The sequence below is a fragment of the Tursiops truncatus genome, chromosome 7, assembly GCF_011762595.2.
Source record: "Tursiops truncatus isolate mTurTru1 chromosome 7, mTurTru1.mat.Y, whole genome shotgun sequence".
In the NCBI taxonomy this organism is placed as follows: Eukaryota; Metazoa; Chordata; class Mammalia; order Artiodactyla; family Delphinidae; genus Tursiops; species Tursiops truncatus.
The window spans coordinates 78,473,671-78,490,704 of NC_047040.1; the positions used below are offsets into that span (position 1 = coordinate 78,473,671).

At 37.6% G+C, this 17,034-nt stretch overlaps 1 protein-coding gene across 1 annotated transcript in view; it reads left to right on the forward strand.

Annotated features, from left to right (window-relative positions):
• Positions 1-17,034, forward strand: part of NEB (nebulin) — a 240,272-nt gene that overhangs the window by 47,025 nt on the left and 176,213 nt on the right. The window contains exons 22-28 of the mRNA XM_073807710.1: positions 4,255-4,452; positions 6,466-6,573; positions 8,870-8,968; positions 9,735-9,839; positions 9,927-10,034; positions 11,520-11,831; positions 11,937-12,143. Coding sequence (XP_073663811.1) covers positions 4,255-4,452; positions 6,466-6,573; positions 8,870-8,968; positions 9,735-9,839; positions 9,927-10,034; positions 11,520-11,831; positions 11,937-12,143 — 1,137 coding nt within the window. The remainder of the gene's footprint in view (positions 1-4,254; positions 4,453-6,465; positions 6,574-8,869; positions 8,969-9,734; positions 9,840-9,926; positions 10,035-11,519; positions 11,832-11,936; positions 12,144-17,034) is intronic.

The window sequence follows — 17,034 nt, forward strand, 5'->3', positions numbered from 1 at the left end:
ATTTACATTCCCACCAGCAGTGCAAGAGGGTTCCCTTTTCTCCACACCCTCTCTGGCATTTGTTGTTTGTACATTTTCTGATGATGCCCATTCTAACTGGTGTGAGGTGATACCTCATTGTAGTTTTGATTTGCATTTTTCTAATAATTAGTGATGTTGAGCAGCTTTTCATGTGCTTCTTGGCCATCTGTATATCTTCTTTGGAGAAATGTCTATTTAGGTCTTCTGCCCATTTTTGGATTGGGTTGTTTGTTTCTTTAATATTGAGCTGCATGAGCTGTTTATATATTTTGGAGATTAATCCTTTGTTGATTAGTTTGCAAATATTTTCTCCCATTCTGAGGGTTGTCTTTTCGTCTTGTTTATGGTTTCCTTTGCTTTGCAAAAGCTTTGGAGTTTCATTAGATCCCATTTGTTTATTTTTGTTTTTATTTCCATTACTCTAGGAGGTGGATCAAAAAAGATCTTGCTGTGATTTATGTCAAAGAGTGTTCTTCCTATGTTTTCCTCTAAGAGTTTTATAGTGTCCAGTCTTACATTTAGGTCTCAAATCCATTTTGAGTTCATTTTTGTGTATGGTGTTAGGGAGTGTTCTAATTTCATTCTTTTACATGTAGCTGTCCAGTTTTCCCAGCACCACTTATTGAAGAGACTGTCTTTTCTCCATTGTATATCTTTGCCTCCTTTGTCATAGATTAGTTGACCATAGGTGCGTGGGTTTATCTCTGGGCTTTCTATCTTGTTCCATTGATCTATGTTTCTGCTTTTGTGCCAGTACCATATTGCCTTGATTACTGTAGCTTTGTAGTATAGTCTGAAGTCAGGGAGTCTGATTCCTCCAGCTCTGTTTTTTTCCCTCAAGACTGCTTTGGCTATTCGGGGTCTTTTGTGTCTCCATACAAATTTTAAGATGATTTGCTCTAGCTCCATAAAAAATGCCATAGGTAATTTGATAGGGATTGCATTGAATCTGTAGATTGCTTTGGGTAGTATAGTCATTTTCACAATATTTGTTCTTCCAATCCAAGAACATGGTATATCTCTCCATCTGTTGGTATCATCTTTAATTTCTTTCATCAGTGTCTTATAGTTTTCTGCATACAGACCTTTTGTCTCCCTAGGTCGGTTTATTCCTAGGTATTTTATTCTTTTTGTTGCAGTGGTAAATGGGAGTGTAAAATAGGAATAAATTTAACAAAGGAGGTAAAATACCAGTACTCTGCAAACTATAAGGCATTGATGAAGAAAATTGAAGGTGATACAAAACAATGGAAAGATATCCCATTCTCATGGATTAGAAGAATTAATGTTGTTAAAATGCCCATACAACCCAAAGAAATCTACAGAGGTTATGCAATCCATATCAAAATACCCATAACTTTTTTCACAGAACCAGAACAAATAATTCTAAAACTTATATGGAACCACAGTAGATCCTGAATAGCCAAACCAATCTTGAGAAGAAAGAACAAAGCTGGAGGTATTATGCTTCCAAACTTCAGACTGTATTACAAAGCTACAGAAATCAATACAGCATGGTCCTGTACAAAATCAGACACAGAGATCGGTGGAACAGAATAGAGAGCCCAGAAATAAACTCACGCACCTATGGTCAATTAAACTATGACAAAGGAGGCAAGAATATACAATGGAGAAAAGACAGTGTCTTCAATAAGTGGTGCTGGGAAAACTGGACAGCTGCATGTAAAAGAATGAAATAGAACATATTTGCAAATGATATGGCCAAGAAGGGGTTAACATCCAGACTATATAAATGGCTCGTGCAGCTCAGTATCAAGAAAGCAAACAATCAAAAAAAAAAAAAAAAAAAAAGAAAGAAAATGGGCAGAAGACTTGAATAGACATTTTTCCAAAGAAGGCATACAGGTGGCTGACAGTCTCATGAAAAGATGCTCAGCATTGCTAATTATTAGAGAAATACAAATCAAAACAACAATGAGATATCACCTCATACCTGTCAGAATGGCTATCATCCAAAAGTCTACCAATAGCAAATGTTGGCAAGGATGTAGAGAAAAGGGAACCCTCCTACACTGTTGGTGGGTGTGTAAATTGGTGCAGCCACTATGGAAAACAGTATGGAGGTTCCTTAAAAAACTAAAAATAGAGCTACCATATGATCCAGTAGTTCCACTCCTGGGCATATATCCAGAAAAGACAAAAACACTAGTTCAAAAAGATACATGTACCCCAGTATTCATAGCAGCATTATTTACAATAGCCCAGATATGGAAGCAACCTAAGCATCCATCAACAGATAAATGGATAAAGAATATGTGGTATATATATACAGTCGAGTATCACTCAGCCATAAAGGAGTGAAATTCTGCCATTTGCAGCAGTGTGGATGTACCTAGAGAATATTATGCTTGTAAAATAAGTCAGACGGAGAGAGACAAGTACTGTATGATATGTGGAATCTAAAAAATAAAACAAATGAACGTATATAACAAAACAGAGACAGACACAGATATAGAAACAAACTTGAATTGATAGTTACCAGTAAGGAGGGGGAAGGAGAGAGAGGCAAGATAGGGGTATGGGATTAAGAGACACAAACTGTTATGCATAAAATAGATAAGCAATTAGGTTATATTGTACAGCACAGGGAATTATAGCCATTATCTTGTAATAACTTTTAATGGAGCATAATCTGTAAAAACACTGAATTACTATGCTGTCTACCTGAAACTAATATTGTAAATCAACTATACTTCAATAAAAAAATAAATCAGTAGGGAATTCCCTAGTGGTCCAGTGGTTAAGACTCTGCGCTTCCACTGCAGGGGGGCACAGGTTCCATCTCTGGCTGGGGAACTGGGATCCCACAGGCCACACGGTGGGACCAAATAAATAAATAGATAAAAATAAAAATAAAGCCATTTGGAGCTTTGACAGCCTTTTATATGTGCAGCATGTGTGAGCTTATCTGAACTTGAACAAAAGGGTCAAAACAATTTAGTCAAAAACACTTCCACACACCAACTGCTATTGCAACATTGCTTTATCCGTTTATTTCTAATAAAGACAAACTGTCTTTATTTTTTTCAGTGTTCTTGCATGCCATCATAAAGTTTCCATATTTTATTTTCAGAAACCAGGGCCTAGATTTTACAATTAAGAGAGGAATTTATTCTGTGAAACTGACTACCCACAATGTTTTAGAAGGAAGACTATATTCCCTAAGAAAGTTAAAAGATTGGATTATTTGTAAAAGGAATTTCTGCAGGAGATTTATAATGCACATCTATAATGCACATTTATAATGCACATCTATAATGCACATCTGCAGGAGATTTATAATGCTAGCTTGGATCACTGTCTTTAGAGCTTATGTGATTATAGGGAGATATAATAGGTTTAGAATCTTCCTAAAGGAAAAATTCTGGGTCAGAATTTTTCTCTCTTTTAAGGTAATTGGTGAGCAGACATGATGAAGCTGGGACTTTGACCTAATTAACACCCTGTCTAACCATTCCAGAAAACCAACCGATGAAAGTGCCTTCTGAGGCCAGTCAGGACATTTGGTTTATGAGAACACTGTACATAAGGGCCAACGTTACTTCAGTGGGTCAATTTCATAAATTTTTCTCCTTTGAGGTCTTATAACTGCTGAAATCTGAAACTTCTTTTAAATTGTTACCAAAATTAAACTTAGTATGGAAAAACCTCTGGGGTTCTCAGTGGGGCTTATCTGTTGTGCAAAATAGAATAGTCAGGTTGAAAAATCAGTAACTATTCACTTAAAGATGACTTTAGAAAAGTCAAGAAGTCAAGTGTACAGCTCTGTTTATGAAGTAGTCGTTTTATAAAATCAGAAGTATGAAATGATTGTCAAATGATTTTTGACAATTTAAAAAATACTTCTTTAATGGAAGACTCTTCCAAGGTTAGATTACCTTAGCAGAAATCATGCTTGCTAGTGGTCCTTGAAAAACCCTGTTTTAAAATAAAATAATAGCTGGCTGAATCAGAAGCTGTGGCCCATTCCTACTGTCTGACAGTTCCTCTTTGATCTAAACAAAGATTTGAGAAGATCTGTCCATGCATCTGCCCATGATTTTGGGAGGGGCGGTTTCAGTGATGTGAAACATATGATAAAATTTTAGGAAAAAATAACTAACTAGAAGGAAAAAATCTCTATCTTTTATTTGTTGTTTATGAGAGATCTCTGTGCTTTTCTGGAAATCCATTGAAGATTTGTGCTAATAAATGGTAATTTCCTATTCACAGCATGAATATCGTAAAAACTATGAAAAGTCAAAAACTATCTACACGGCACCTCTTGATATGCTCCAAGTGACTCAAGCTAAGAAATCTCAGGCAATTGCTAGTGATGTCGACTATAAGCACCTCTTACACAATTACAGCTGCCCGCCGGACAGCATTAACATGGACCTTGCCAAGAAGGCTTATGCACTGCAGAGTGATGTGAGTAACCAGATTTTCTCTATTCCCTCTGTTTAAGGTAAAAACTGAAAAGGATTTCTAAGTTGAGTGATTTTTTGGCAATTCTCAGAAGTATCTGCATTGTCTTCTGTATGTAGCAAGTATGTAATGGGAAAATGATCCTTGGGATTCTATGAGAGCACACCCCTCAGAGTTAGAGAGGCCTGGGTCTGGCAAAAGCACCCCATCACAGTTTCCTTTTGGGAAAGTGATCAACCTTGCTGAGTTTAGAGTCTTCCTGCAAAATTGGAATAATACAAAAGAATTGTTTTCATTATTTAAATGCATTCAAAATACTCTTAGCATGGTGCTGGGCCCTGGTGAATTCTCAGTAAACATTCACTATTATCATCATCACCATTATCATAATTATCACATTCATCATTATCAATAATTTTTTGTATAGATTGCTATCTTGTCTGAAAATAGAATATATTATTTATAGCATTACTTTTTATAATAGCTGGGTTTTTTTCCTGCAGATCAAAACTTCTTTAGGCAAATTAATTTGTCTGAGCTATACAATTGAATACTTTATCCTAACAGTTCTATTTTTTTAATGGTAAAATAGACATAACATAATATTTGCCATCTTTACCAGTTTTGATTATACAGTTCAGCAGCAGTTACATTCCCATGGTTGTGCAACCAATCTCCAGAACTTTTTCATCTTGCAAAAATGCAACTCTCTGCACATTAAACAACTCCCCATTTCCTCTTCCCCTCAGTCCCTGTCAACCACCCTTCTACTTTCTGTCTCTGTGAGTTGGACTACTCTAAAGACCTCGTATCAATGGAATTATGCAATGCTTGTCCTTTTGTGCCTGGTTTATTTCACTTAGCATAATGTCCTCAAGGTTCATCCATGTTATAGTATGTGTCAGAGTTTTCTTCCTTTTTGAGGCTGAATTCTATTCCATTCTATGTGTATACATTTGGGTTATCCATTCATCTGTCAAGTGAACATTTGGGCTGCTTCCACCTTCTGGCTATTGTGACGAATGCCACAATGAACATGGATGTATGAATATCTTCAAGATCCTGTTTTCAATTCTTTCGAGTATATACCCAGAAGTAGAATTTCTGGATGATTTGGTAGTTCTATTTTTAAGTTTTTGAGGAATCGCTGTACTTTTTCCCATGGCAGCTGCACAATTTTACATTCTTATCACTAAAAATTCTATTTTATGCATTATTATCTTATTTGTTTCATTTTGTTATGTTTCTTCCTCCCAAATAGATCATAGGTTTTTCAAAGGCAGGAACCAATGGTTTCTTGATTTTTCATTCCAGTTAGAAGGCCCACACTAAAGAACAATCATCTGAATTTTATATCTAGAGTACATGTTTTAGGTATCACCTATAGCCAGACAACAGGAGTAGGTCATTATTTTAATAGCATCAAGTAACTGTCTCCCAGATAGGTCCAATTCCAAATGATAACTGCTCTCCATAAGCAAATTATTGAATACAACTATATTAAAGTGTGTTGTTAGCCAATGTAGAAACACTCCTAAGCTTGCAATTACACATGAAGGGCAATATGTGTAAACACTTAATACAAATAACTACTATCAAGTCTTATCAGAAAATGAGTAAAATTATCCACCTTCAATATGGTCTTCAGTTATAATCTGACCATAGAAACATAATACATAATATGTTCTAGTGAGCAAACATCTCACGTTTGATGATCTAAATATAACAATGTCATTTATTCTTTGAAATACAGCTTTGAATTTAGCAGATTGGAATTATAATTCTACATACTTTGGAAATAAGGGTGAAGTAGAACATATGCCAACTAGAAAGAACAGTGCAGACCTAAGGGCTGTTAAAATCTCTCCCCAAGGAAATGTTTAAAATAACTTCAACGTATGGAATAAGGAAACTGGTCAGAAAACTTAAAAGCATTATTTTGGGGAAAATGTTAATGATTTTACGAAGAAGGATGTTGCTGAGAAAAGAAATGTAATCTTTCTCTTGGTGTTTTAGGTCCAATACAAAGCTGACTACAATAGCTGGATGAAAGGTTGCGGCTGGGTACCTTTTGGGTCCTTAGAAATAGAAAAGGCAAAGCGAGCTTCAGACATTCTGAATGAGGTAAAGCCATCATATCTCTGTGTGTCACAGAGATAGATTTGTGAATGTGACATGGTAAAACTTCCCAAACCATGGGAAATGCCTCCTTTACCACTTCATTTTCTAGTATTGCTGCTGAGGAAAAAAACCCCAACTTATCACGTGCATGAATTCTCTCGGTAGATAATCATACCTCTTCACATCACCAAAGTCGTTTACGTTAACCAATCATGACAGAAATATTTTTAACAGCTTTATCGAGGTACAGTTTGCATACCACAAAAATTCACATATTTTAAGTGTACCCCTTGACAAGTTTTAATAAATCCATATAGTTGCATAGCCATCCCCACAATTGAAGTTTTTTTAACTGGTAAATGCATCTTTGTTTTTCAGAAGCAAGATAGAAAATGAGTAGTATATTATGAAATACACAATATAGGAGTGAAATCAGCATGGTCTAGGGAGGTTGGACTGCAAGCTCTGTTAGGTCGTTGGATGCAGTTGGTATCAAGAGGTTAGGTCAAGGTTGCTTCAACTTTGGCCTTGGGTTTCATGAGATCCCCCTACTAGTTAGGAATGGTTTTAGCAGCAAGAAAAAGAGAATACTTGAAGTTATGGAGGCTACTCAAATACTTTGTCTTCAAAATAGTCAGGAGGGGGTTGGCTGCTGGCGTAGATTCAGGGGCTCAGTGATATCAGACCCACAATTGAATTTTTTTTTTTTTTTCCTCCGGTATGCAGGCCTCTCACTGTTGTGGCCTCTCCTGTTGTGGAGCACAGGCTCCAGACGCGCAGGCTCAGCAGCCATGGCTCACGGGCCCAGCCGCTCTGCGGCATGTGGGATCTTCCCAGACCGGGGCATGAACCCGTGTCCCCTGCATCGGCAGGCAGACTCTCAACCACTGTGCCACCAGGGAAGCCCCACAATTGAATTTTAAGATGCTGCTAGCACCCGAAAAAGTTCCCACTCCCATTTTCAACCCCAGACAACCACCGATCTGCTTTCTGCCTCTATAATTTTGCCTTTTCTAGAAATTTCTTTTGTATCAGGATTCTTTCACTTAGCATAATGTTTTTGAGGTTCGTCCATATCTCTACATGTGTCTGTAATATTTTCCTTTTTATTAGTGAGAGTAGTATTCCTTTGCACGACTATATCACACTTTGATTGTCCAGTTAGTGGGCATGTGGATTTTTTCCAATATTTGGCAATTATGAATTATGCATATAATGACTATTATAGAAATTTTCTTTGAAGTATTATTATACCTTATGCTATATTCTTGATGACTTTGAAGTAGTATATATGTTGTTATTCAGTCTAAGAAGAAACAAAGATGATCTTGGGGCTCTTAAAGCAGTCCCTTCTCTGACAGCAGTTGAACATTCCCCCTGCTGTCAGGTGAATCCGTCATCCAGGAAGTTAGACCGCATAAAGAAGGGTCAGAGGTGCTAAGTGAGGGTTGTCTTCCACACCCAAGTTTTTGTTGTTCTTATTGTTTTGTACGTCTGTTTGTTTTTGGTGAAAACCACTTTATCTACTCAAGAGATCTTTCAGAAAAAATTCTGGGTTAGTGGTTCTCAGAAGTCTGAAGTTGAAAGAGGGATGCTACTATATACACAAAAGTGGGATGTATAGTATGAAAAAATGAAGAGAACTAGGAGAAGAATATAGGAATAAGGGTAACTAGATGTTGCCAGCTCCCAATTGAGACATCTTCCCCATGACCCCTCTCCTGTGTCTCCTCAGCACTTTAGTGATAACTTATGTACTAACCACATTAAGGCTTGCAAAGCAAAAGTCCTCCTTTTCTTATTAGTAATCCATAGCTATTGCCCTAGTTCCTCCATTCCTCCTCCCTCAACTGGAAAACTTCAATTGCTGATGGAGTGACAAGGAAAATGACATTCCTGGGAGCTTGTTTAGTGTCATGCAAAGATACTCCAAAGATACTCCATACTCCTTGCATGCTTTTCTGTTAATCCTTTAGAAAACTTTGTGATGTTTTGAGATTCTGCTGAGCTTTCAGAGTGCCTTCTTTCACATCATAAGCAAGAAATTAAGAGAATAAAGTCATTCCTGAAAGTTGTGTTGGTCTGTACTTCCCCAAACAATCCAAAATGAAAACAATTTCTTTAAATGTTGGTTTTTGTATTGTATTCATTTTTTCCCCCAAGCCAGCACAGAATCAAATATTTTTACATTTTAAAATCAGGAAAATTTCTTGTCCCTCCAAAATAAATTTAAAGTATTTTGATTTATTAGCCTTTGGTGAAAGTATTATTATCTTTCTCTTTTTAATTTGTCAAACAGAAAAAATATCGCCAGCATCCAGATACTCTCAAGTTTACTTCGATTGAAGATGCTCCAATTATAGTACAGTCTAAGATTAACCAGGCCCAGAGGAGTGATGTAAGTGTTAATTCTCTCTGTATTTAAATGTTAACTAATACAAATACATATGTATTCTAAATGTAATGATCACCTGTACTTATTAGGCAATCTAAAGAGACTCAGTTATATAAGCAACTGTATAATTCCCCAGGTTTTCATTAAAAAAGCACACCTAATTCATATCTTTAGAGGATTATACATATTTCAGTGATTGGACATTGCTCTCGAAGGAAAAGGTAAGAGGGGCTTCTCTTGATAACCAGAAACACAAGCCTATTTCTAGGAAAGATCAGGAAGGTGATTATAGACACTACACCATATGAAAGGGTTATATTTAAAGTCAGAGGTAAGACAAAAATCATGCTTAGTAAAAACTACCCCTAAGTCCCTTTAGCACCCACTGCCCACAAAATATAATATAGATAGTTGGTAAATCCCACCCTATTAACTTTTCCTATGCTCAGGAAAGTGTCTACAGGTTAACTTTGTCTTTGGGTCACTTTCCTGGGCTCTTAGGTAGGTCGCCCTACCTTAGTCTGGAGGTTCTTAGCACATACCAAGGGACTTTTGCCAAGGCTAACAGGCACTAAGATCAGACCCTGTGCAATTGCATAGGAGATCTTAAATGCCTACAAATATTTTCCGGGGAATGTGGGGAAGGCACAGAGAGTGTCTTTCATTAAAAAAACTCCTCTGTGCAATGTGATCTGCTCCAAAATTATTCTCCTGTGCCGTTAAACACTTTCCCCTACTTTATTTGTTCATGCATTTTTTTCTCTTCCAGATTGCCTACAAAGTCAAAGGGGAGGAAATTATTCACAAGTACAGTCTGCCGGCGGACGTGCCCCAGTTCATTCAGGCTAAAGTCAACGCCTACAATATCAGTGAGGTGTGCATGTGGGCTCAGCCGCTCACTGAGGGTTAAGCCTTTTCTACACGTGGTCTGAGTTATCTTCAAATGACATTTTTCTTTCAGAATATGTACAAAGCAGACTTGAAAGACCTGAGCAAGAAGGGATACGACCTGAGAAACGATGCGATCCCCATCAAAGCTGCCAAAGTTGCCAGGCAGGCGGCGAGTGACGTAAGTCCAGCTGGTGGTGGTCACCTGTGTGTAACCAGAAAATGGGGGCAGGTGGGCTTCTTATCCAAGTCTCCACGTCTGCTGTCCCTGACTGGAAGCAAGCCAGGCTGAAACTATTTAGAGAAGAAAGTTTCCTAAACAGATCTGAATTTTGTTGGGGGTAAGGATTTGTATAACCTTAACCAATCTGTTCTAATCAAGCCCCCTAATTTAAAATTCTCATCTATATTTCTGCACAAATTCACGTTATTTCTCTTATAGAAATAAAGAAGTTACCTGCTATTTACATCATAATAACCTCCTGATGGTAAACCTTTACCTCAAAACTTGCTTAATTTCTATGAATTCCCTCTTTGCCTTACCTCTCTTTTCACTTCATTGCTTCTACAGAATGATGAATGGGCTTCAAGTGTCAGAGCCCCTAAGAGTCAGTCATTAGGTTGCATTAAAGTGAAGACTTTTGTTTCTTTTCCTATCTTACTTCAACTCAGATGTCAGCTGAAGTCACTTTGCTCTTTGAGATTTAAATAAAATGGACTCAAGCCCCCTCCTGCTGTCCTGCAGGAAGTGGGATTCCCTCCCCATGATGGCTGCATTCTCAGGTTTTTGCTTTTCTGATCACCTCTGGCTCCTGGTTTGCACATGATGGTTTTGCTCTGGCTCACCTGGGCTCTCCTCCCCTAGATTTATTCTCTTTCTGCTCTGCACGATCCAGAGATGGAACTCAGCCCCTTCTTTTTGGTTTCCCTCCAAATCCCAAGTACAACTTTAATGACTGTTTGAAATGGAGTTGTCACTGCAGCAATGTAAATACATTAAGACCGAATAATGAATGTCCATGTCCTAAAAGCCCTGCTCCAGAATTTCTCACTGATCCCCTTTCTCTGTGGGTGATCTCCTCCAGCCACCCCACCCCAGCATACACATAAACCTTCCCTCGCATCTCTGCTACTCCGTTTCCTGGGGTTCTTCCCAAGTCTCCTCAAGGACACTTAATTCTCCCCACTTTATTATTCGGAACCAATTAGTGTTACACACTACTGGTTCTGGGTCTCCCTTTGAATATCCAAAGATTCATTAAAATTGTACTATTACTACTACTAGTATAATTCTATTATTAAAATAGCCAGCTATTTGGCTTTAGAAGCACAGAATAATTGGTAGAGTTTGTGAAATATTTATCTTTTCATTTGTCTCTATCACTAAGTGGAACAGAACTTATTTTACTTTGTCACTGATATAAATTATAGTAGCGTCCGCACCCCAACCTCCCTTGGGTGGCAGAAGCAACCACAGACAACCAAATGGGCTCTAAATAACATTTTAATTTTAACAGGCTACATTTCATATATATACAAGCAAATATCAAATTGTTTGGTTATTGAAATAATTTCTGGGAAGCTCAATTGCTCAAATCATGGTCTCATTGTTCAGTAAAACCTTCATAACTACATTAAAAAATATGCCAACCTTTGTTTCCAACAGGTTCACTACAAAAAAGATTATGAAAAAGCCAAAGGGAAAATGGTTGGCTTCCAGAGTCTCCAAGATGATCCTAAACTGGTTCATTATATGAAGGTGGCCAAGATACAATCGGACCGGGAGTATAAAAAAGACTATGAGAAAACAAAGACCAAATACAACACACCCCATGATATGTTCAACGTTGTGGCAGCTAAGAAAGCTCAGGATGTTGCCAGCAATGTCAACTATAAGCATTTGCTTCATCACTACACCTACCTGCCTGATGCCATGGACGTAGAATTGTCGAAAAACATGATGCACATACAGAGCAATGTAAGTGACATTTACTCCACAAGACAGTCCCCCTCTAAGGAGGGAGACTGCGTGAGAGAACCCACTGCCTGGGGCACTCACTTCTCTCTTCTCTCTTTGGTGTAGAACGTCTATAAGGAAGACTACAACACCTGGATGAAAGGCATAGGCTGGATACCTATTGGCAGTCTGGAGGTAGAAAATGTTAAAAAGGCAGGTAATGCCCTGAATGAAAAGAAGTACAGGCAACATCCAGACACCCTCAAATTTACCAGCATCGTGGACTCCCCAGTTATGGTCCAGGCAAAACAGAACACGAAGCAAGTCAGTGATGTGAGTACAACAAAACAGAGTGTGCAAAAGGATGGAGGGAGGCTTCAAAAGATGAGCTCATCATTTTTATTCTCTGAGCCTAATATCTTTTCCTTTTAAAATTATTATTTTATTTCATTTAAAAATAATAATTATTTTTAGTTTGGGCACTAACATTTTCTTTTTTTTATATATATCTTGCTTTTTACCTTCCTTTTAAAAATGTCTTCCTTTTTAACTGCCTATAAATACTGTGTTATTGGATAAAGTATTTGAGAAAGTGCAAAAAGTTCTACCCTAGAACGACACACACACAAACAAAACTTAAGCTTAAATCCCATACACGTTATTGTGGCAAATGCATCATATTCAATTCTATATTAAGTTGTTCATATTTGCTTTTCATATATAAAATATTAGTACAGGGAAATAATACACATGAGTAGATGATTTCTCTCCTCAGAATTCATCATACACAATTATTATAGATACTTTACTTATGTCTTGGAGGAGATTAGTGTATTGTTTGCCTGCCTGTCCATGAGGAATGTATACGCTCTGGCTAAAGACAGCTCTCAAGGAAAATTTGGTATATGAAAGAGCTAAAGGGACATCAAAAACATTCATTCATTAATTCATTGAATGAATGTTTTTGAACACTTTCCATGTGCCAGGCACTATATTATGTGCTGATGGTATAAAGATGAAACAGACGAGGATGAATGGGATACAGGACAAGAGTGTAAGACAAAGGCATGGATAGAAACAGCATCATCATATGGAGAGATGAATGCTACAGGAGAGGCATGTGCTAAGTAAGTATAAGAGGAGAGGGTAACTGCCTGCCAGAGCTTCCCTGGCACATAAGGGAAGGCTGCATTACTGGCAAAAGGAAAAACATAATGACAGTCAAGAAGTAATGAATGGAAGGACAGTGAAGGACGAAGGATTTAGGATTGTAATCCTTCAAGACCTGATTATTGAGGGTCTTGAATGTTAATTTATACTCTGGACATTATGGGGTAGGTAACAGGAAGTACTGAAGATTTTTAATCCATGGAGTTGCATTATCAGGTCTGTGTTTTAAAAGAAAATTGGCAAAAAATGCAGAGAATATATTGGAAAGGGGAGAGATTGAAGGCAAGGAGATGAATTAGGAAGCTTCTACAGAAATTCAACAGAAACGTTATTTGGACCTAACTCAGGCAATAGCAGTGGGAAAGGAGATGTTTAGAAGGTAAAATTAACGAGATTCTCTGAATGCTTAGACGTGGTTTCTAAAGGCAGTGAGGAAGTGAAGATAGCTCTTGGATTCCTAAAAGAAATTATTGAGTATTTGGAGATTCATTTAGCTATCAGCCATTTCAGATTTTACTTGTGATACATGCACACCCGTTTACATATGGTGTACCACACAGACATGCCTGGGAAATGGAGGTGTATATGATAAATGACAATCAAGAGGTTAAAAATCTACTTGGGATTCCGATTGTGTTTTAGTTTTAGAAACTGAGCAATTTCTTTCTTTTTCATTACCAAGAGGAGGATACAGTATGATTTCTACCCCATGCACTTTGGTGTCTTTTAGACATCTTTAAAATGGCAAAATAGGGTAAATGTGAAGTGGTAAACCTCTTGCATAGGCTGGATTTACATATAAGCACCTTTATATTATGAGGAAATTATTATGTGCTTTTACTGATACAATTATAATTGGAAAGTTTTTAGGGGACTTGAAAGACTCATTCTAACTACCTCTTTCTCTCTAAGAGTAAAAAAACCAAAAAATAAAAATAAAAACCAAGACTGTGAGAACTATTAACTCCACTAGCAAAAATGACATTTTCTGGCTTTAGTGAATTCTGTTATCCATTTTAGGGTTTCACATTTGAACTCATTTTTTATTCATCTCTGGCAAGCAAAGATTGCTATTTTCTTAGGATTTTTTTTCTCTCTGTTTTAATACAGAGTTTTTGGGTCTTCCTTAATGAGATTCTTAAAATAGGAAGATGGCTTTGATAAATTTTTTTTTTTTTTTTTTGCGGTACGCGGGCCTGTCACTGTTGTCGCCTCTCCCGTTGCGGAGCACAGGCTCCGGACGCGCAGGCTCAGCGGCCATGGCTCACGTGCCCAGCCGCTCCGCGACATGTGGGATCTTCCCGGATCGGGGCACGAACCCGCGTCCCCTGCATTGGCAGGCAGACTCTCAACCACTGCGCCATCAGGGAAGCCCGGCTTTGATAATTTTAAGTAATAGAAATTGTGGGGGATTATGCTAGGAATAACTTCTTTAAGCGTGTAATTAATGTATTTTCCTTTTTGTACCATCCATAATGCATTTTTCTTTTAACATCTTTATTGGAGTATAATTGCTTTACAATGGTGTGTTAGTTCCTGCTTTACAACAAAATGAATCAGTTATATATATACATATGTTCCTATATCTCTTCCCGCTTGCGTCTCCCTCCCTCCCACCCTCCCTATCCCACCCCTCCAGGCGGTCACAAACCACCGAGCTGATCTCCCTGTGCTATGCGGCTGCTTCCCACTAGCTATCTACCTTACGTTTGGTAGTGTATATATGTCCATGCCTCTCTCTCGCTTTGTCACAGCTTACCCTTCCCCCTCCCCATATCCTCAAGTCCATTCTCTAGTAGGTCTGTGTCTTTATTCCTGTCTTACCCCTAGGTTCTTCATGACATTTTTTTTTTCTTAAATTCCATATATATGTGTTAGCATACGGTATTTGTCTTTCTCTTTCTGACTAACTTCACTCTGTATGACAGACTCTAGGTCTATCCACCTCATTACAAATAGCTCAATTTCGTTTCTTTTTATGGCTGAGTAATATTCCATTGTATATATATGTGCCACATCTTCTTTATCCATTCATCCGATGATGGACACTTAGGTTGTTTCCATCTCCGGGCTATTGTAAATAGAGCTGCAATGAACATTTTGGTACAGGACTCTTTTTGAATTATGGTTTTCTCAGGGTATATGCCCAGTAGTGGAATTGCTGGGTCATATGGTAGTTCTATTTGTAGTTTTTTAAGGAAACTCCATACTGTTCTCCACAGTGGCTGTATCAATTTACATTCCCACCAACAGTGCAAGAAGGTTCCCTTTTCTCCACACCCTCTCCAGCATTTATTGTTTCTAGATTTTTGATGATGGCCATTCTGACTGGTGTGAGATAATATCTCATTGTAGTTTTGATTTGCATTTCTCTAATGATTAGTGATGTTGAGCATTCTTTCATGTGTTTGTTGGCAGTCTGTATATCTTCTTTGGAGAAATGTCTATTTAGGTCTTCTGCCCATTTTTGGATTGGGTTGTTTGTTTCTTTGTTATTAAGCTGCATGAGCTGCTTATAAATTTTGGAGATTAATCCTTTCTCAGTTGCTTCATTTGCAAATATTTCCTCCCATTCTGAGGGTTGTCTTTTGGTCTTGTTTATGGTTTCCTTTGCTGTGCAAAAGCTTTGAAGTTTCATTAGGTCCCATTTGTTTATTTTTGGTTTTATTTCCATTTCTCTAGGAGGTGGGTCAAAAAGGATCTTGCTGTGATTTATGTCATAGAGTGTCCTGCCTATGTTTTCCTCTAAGAGTTTGATAGTTTCTGGCCTTACATTTAGGTCTTTAATCAATTTTGAGCTTATTTTTGTGTATGGTGTTAGGGAGTGATCTAATTTCATAGTTTTACATGTACCTGTCCAGTTTTCCCAGCACCACTTATTGAAGAGGCTGTCCTTTCTCCACTGTACATTCCTGCCTCCTTTATCAAAGATAAGGTGACCATATGTGCGTGGGTTTATCTCTGGGCTTTCTATCCTGTTCCATTGATCTATCTGTCTGTTTTTGTGCCGGTACCATACTGTCTTGATTACTGTAGCTTTGTAGTATAGTCTGAAGTCAGGGAGCCTGATTCCTCCAGCTCCGTTTTTTGTTCTCAAGATTGCTTTCACTATTCGGGGTCTTTTGTGTTTCCATAAAAATTGTGAAAATTTTTGTTCTAGTTCTGTGAAAAATGCCAGTGGTAGTTTGATAGGGATTGCACTGAATCTGTAGATTGCTTTGGGTAGTAGAATCATTTTCACAATGTTGATTCTTCCAATCCAAGAACATGGTATATCTCTCCATCTATTTGTATCATCTTTAATTTCTTTCATCCGTGTCTTATAATTTTCTGCATACAGGTCTTTTGTCTCCTTAGGTAGGTTTATTCCTAGATATTTTATTCTTTTTGTTGCAATGGTAAATGGGAGTGTTTTCTTGATTTCACTTTCAGATTTTTCATCATTAGTGTATAGGAATGCCAGAGATTTCTGTGCATTAATTTTGTATCCTGCTACTTTACCAAATTCATTGATTAGCTCTAGTAGTTTTCTGGTAGCATCTTTAGGATTCTCTATGTATAGTATCATGTCATCTGCAAATAGTGACAGCTTTACTTCTTCTTTTCCGATTTGGATTCCTTTTATTTCCTTTACTTCTCTGATTGCTGTGGCTAAAACTTCCAGAACTATGTTGAATAATAGTATTGAGAGTGGGCAACCTTGTCTTGTTCCTGATCTTAGTGGAAATGGTTTCAGTTTTTCACCATTGAGGACAATGTTGGCTGTAGGTTTGTCATATATGGCCTTTACTATGTTGAGGAAAGTTCCCTCTATGCCTACTTTCTGCAGGGTTTTTATCATAAATGGGTGTTGAATTTTGTCAAAAGCTTTCTGTGCATCTATTGAGATGATCATATGGTTTTTCTCCTTCAATTTGTTAATATGGTGTATCACGTTGATTGATTTGCGTATATTGAAGAATCCTTGCATTTCTGGAATAAACCCCACTTGATCATGGTGTATGATCCATTTAATGTGCTGTTGGATTCTGTTTGCTAGAATTTTGTTGAGGAT